Source organism: Sorghum bicolor, chromosome 1 (assembly GCF_000003195.3).
Source record: "Sorghum bicolor cultivar BTx623 chromosome 1, Sorghum_bicolor_NCBIv3, whole genome shotgun sequence".
Lineage (NCBI taxonomy): Eukaryota > Viridiplantae > Streptophyta > Magnoliopsida > Poales > Poaceae > Sorghum > Sorghum bicolor.
Window position 1 is genome coordinate 25,854,532 of NC_012870.2, and position 3,717 is coordinate 25,858,248.

Below are 3,717 nucleotides of genomic sequence, written 5' to 3' on the forward strand. Positions count from 1 at the left end.
CATTTAACTATTTGCAGCCAAATAATTATTGAGGTAATTTAATATGAGCATCCATTTTTTGTGTTCTATTTTTTCATATTTACGATATCTCCCTGTGTTGTTTGCACCGCTGTTCTTGTCATTACTGCATATACTGCTGAACTAAAACATTTGGGATATCCCTCTCATGAAATAATTATACATAGAGTGGCATGCAGGCATGTCAATTCAACATTGTGGATTTAGTTAAGTTGTTGCTCGCGGTGTACATTTGCTCATTGGTCAGTGGTCACTAAATTAAGGTGTAATATGCTAATCTGGAAACCGTGAAACATCTTGGGGGTGTCTATTATTTTACTACTATTGATCGTATAAATATGATTCCTTTTAATGTGGGTAGGGTACAATTAGAGGTAAGGATAAATGCTAAGTGAATAAGGGTTCTTGACTGGCAGATATGATTGCAATGTAGAAAAATTAATTTCATGATTCCTTTGTTTGTACTTAACGATCTCAAATGCCTGTGACTGAATTACTTCCTGGCACTTGTTCATGTCCTTATATATCATTGATTTTTTTGAAAAGAATAATTCATACCAGTACAAATCTCTTCTTTTGTTTTTGGTGGATGCAGTGCAGCGCTGTCCATTTTTGAAGGATCCGTGTGTACTTGCTTTACTATGTTGATTTCACACATTGGAATGATCCAATTTTTAAAAGTCATGAAGTTAAGGCTTGGAATGTGATTTTCAGATTTTTTTACTCAAAATTGTTTACCACCTCTTTTCATGAACACCAGGTAAGACCTTCAGCTTGGTTATGTGTTGACCTCTTCGTATGTCACTGCAAAATGGCCTTTAGTCAGTTTTATTAGCGCAGGATGCTGGCATCCTCCTAATCATAGAATGACTGTAGTTTCTTTGACTTCCTGAGTTCCTGTCACTTCAAAGCAAACAAATCAGGGTAACGGATAACATGTAATGATCTGTACGTATTTCCTTCAAAACTTCCAGCTGTATTACAAGGCATTGACCTCCTTATAATCAGCCTAATGAAGATGATCACATCGTCAGTGTGCCGTGTAGTCGTCTGTCCTCTTTTCATGAGCTGTGTCAATATATATATATAGGCCCAATGGCTACCAAGGCCCATCTAGGAAGCCAAGCCCAGCCAGAGGAACCACCCCGTGAGCCTACAGCTGGTACATCGACTACTTCCCCAACGGACGCGGTCCCCTGATCAAGCGCGCCCGCGGCTACCTCTCCCTGCAGATCGTCCTCGACGGCGCCGTCCCCGCCACCGCCGGGACCGTCAAGGCGCAGTTCACCCTTTCCCTGATCAGCAACGCTGTCCCTGTGCAACGAACCACCGCACGCAAGAGTCCGGTGCACAATCTCGCGCGTGGCGGAGCGGGAGGGTGGTGGTTCTTCAAGTACATGAGCAAGGAGAAAATCGAGAGATTCTTCCTCGACCCAAAGGACGACAGCTTCACGCTCCAGTGCGACGTCGTCATCCTCGACAGGTTCCGCGTGGTGAAAGGTGCCCCCTTTGTGGAGGTGCCGCCGCCCGACCTGCACCGCCACCTCGGGGAGCTTCTCTTCAGCGGGGAGGCCTCCGACGTCAGGCTCCAGGCCGGCGGGGAGACGTTCAGTGCTCAAAGGTGCGTGCTCGCTGCGAGGTCGCCGGTCTTCAAGGCGAAGCTCCTCGGCTCCATGAAGGAGGGTACCACCACCGACTGCGCCGTACGCATCGAGGACATCGAGCCACAGGTCTTAAAGGCCGTGCTGCACTTCATGTACACCGACATATTGCCCGAGGTGAGCAAGGAGGAAGAAGCCGCCATGTCGCAGCACCTGCTTGAAGCCGCCGACAGGTTTGGCCTCCGGAGGCTCAAGCTCATCTGCGAAGAAAACCTGTGCGGGTGCATTGACACGAGCTCGGTGGTGACCACGCTCGTGCTGGCCGAGCAGCACAGTTGTCAGGGTCTCAAGGAGAAATGCTTCGAGTTCCTCAAGTCAACCGGTCTGAATGCGCTAATTGCAATCGATGCCTTCAACCATCTGTCGACTAGTTGCCCTGCCGTCCTGGAGGAGCTCACTTCCAAGCTTACTCTCCACTGATATTCATGCAAAGGAGATCAACATTATTGGGTAGGCTTCTAGTAATGTCAATGGTAGACTGATCACACTGCTGGTAGTTTATAGCTGCATATGTATCACCACTTCAGTGCATTATCATAGTCCTTGCACCAGCGCTGTCAGGTGACTTGTGATGCCACTCTGTGTCTTTGCTCTGTTTGTGTTTGGTCCATGCATAGGTTCTGGAGAGCCACTAGTTTCTCAATCTGTGATCCCAACCTACTCATTCAGCAGAACCTGGATGTTTTAGATTGCAGCATGTGTTCTTTATGGAGGATGTTTTGATGAATGCAGTACTATGTTCTGTTCAACTTTTGAATTTCAATGTTTACTGGGACATATATGTCCCTAAATTTGGTTGGAGAGATCATGCTGTTTGTTACTTACTGTGTATGTGGCTGGTCCATTTACGTTTGTCAGTTACGAAAGACTGATGAATGGAGAAAATTGCTGAGAAATTCCTAAGTGGCTGCATTCAGAACTAGTTTCAGATTAAATGTTTGCACCCTTCTGGTAGAACTATTTGGTGACTGCCGTATGTAGTAACCTGTCATCGTCGCCTGCTGTAGATGAATTGCAAAGTGTCTAGAGACGAGCAAGTGTGCACATAACCTGTGAAGTGCAAATTGTTGCTGCATTACAAGGCTACAGCTGAACAATCTGAAGAATAACACAGACACTAACAAATTTCCTCATAATTTGTTTTGAGCAGACCAAGACAGACAGGTCATTGCAACGAGCACAGAATCACCATTCAACCCACAACCAAACCACAACCTAGGGCCTATATCCAGCCAGCAGTTCCTGAAGCTCCTGCATCCTGCAAACTGCCACAGGACCCTCCTCCACTGATCTCATTACGGTGACCATGTACTAGGGTCTAGGGATGATAGCTCCATCGAAAATACAAACATTCTTGTGTTTCCAGAGTTCCCAAACATTAATTGTATCGTTCCATTTCCTATACTTAAAATCCAATCGAAATTAAATCTTATAATTCCCTGTACTCTATGCTCTGTAGGTCTAATTTCGATAATCACATGTTTTCATGCAAATGTAATATAATTACATAGTTCCAAAGATTTGATGTAAAATATCGGTGCATTATGTTTTATGAATTCAATAACTTTATGGTAACAGAGAGTATTTGTTTTGGTTCTCCTCTACGAACCACTACTTTTCCACGCTTAAATGGCTCTTTTTCTGCTACTTTTTTTCGAAATCGTGCGTTGCACGTTTTTCATTAAGAGAAGTTGGGAAAAGTATACAGCCTTAGCGTTCAATGGTGAGATGTCATAGAGACGCTAAATAACACTACACAAAAATCACCGGCTCAAATGGCGCCGCTATTGAATTGAATCTGGAGCTAAAAACGGATTTGCTACACGTATCACCAGAGGCGCGATCTAAAGCAGCGCGATATCTAGAGCAGGCACGATCTAGAGCTTCTACTACTATATCTTACGGCACTATAACCATTAATTAGTATACTAATTATTAAGTAAAATACTCATGAAGAGAGAGAAGAAAATGATTTCTTATATACCCCCGTCCCCGACGGGAGGTGTTCCTTAGTTTTTGTGGCGAAGGATGGACTCAA

The 3,717-nt window shown here is 44.6% G+C and overlaps 1 protein-coding gene across 1 annotated transcript; it reads left to right on the plus strand.

Annotated features, from left to right (window-relative positions):
• Positions 1,175 to 2,368, plus strand: LOC8064901 (BTB/POZ and MATH domain-containing protein 1). The gene has a single exon (XM_002464562.2). It carries the CDS (start codon positions 1,416 to 1,418, stop codon positions 2,097 to 2,099), a length of 684 nt encoding a protein of 227 aa, XP_002464607.2. The 5' UTR covers positions 1,175 to 1,415; the 3' UTR covers positions 2,100 to 2,368.

What these genes read in the sequence shown, in the direction of transcription:
- LOC8064901 (XM_002464562.2), top strand. Translation starts at nt 1,416, where the DNA reads ATGAGCAAGGAGAAAATCGAGAGATTCTTCCTCGACCCAAAGGACGAC.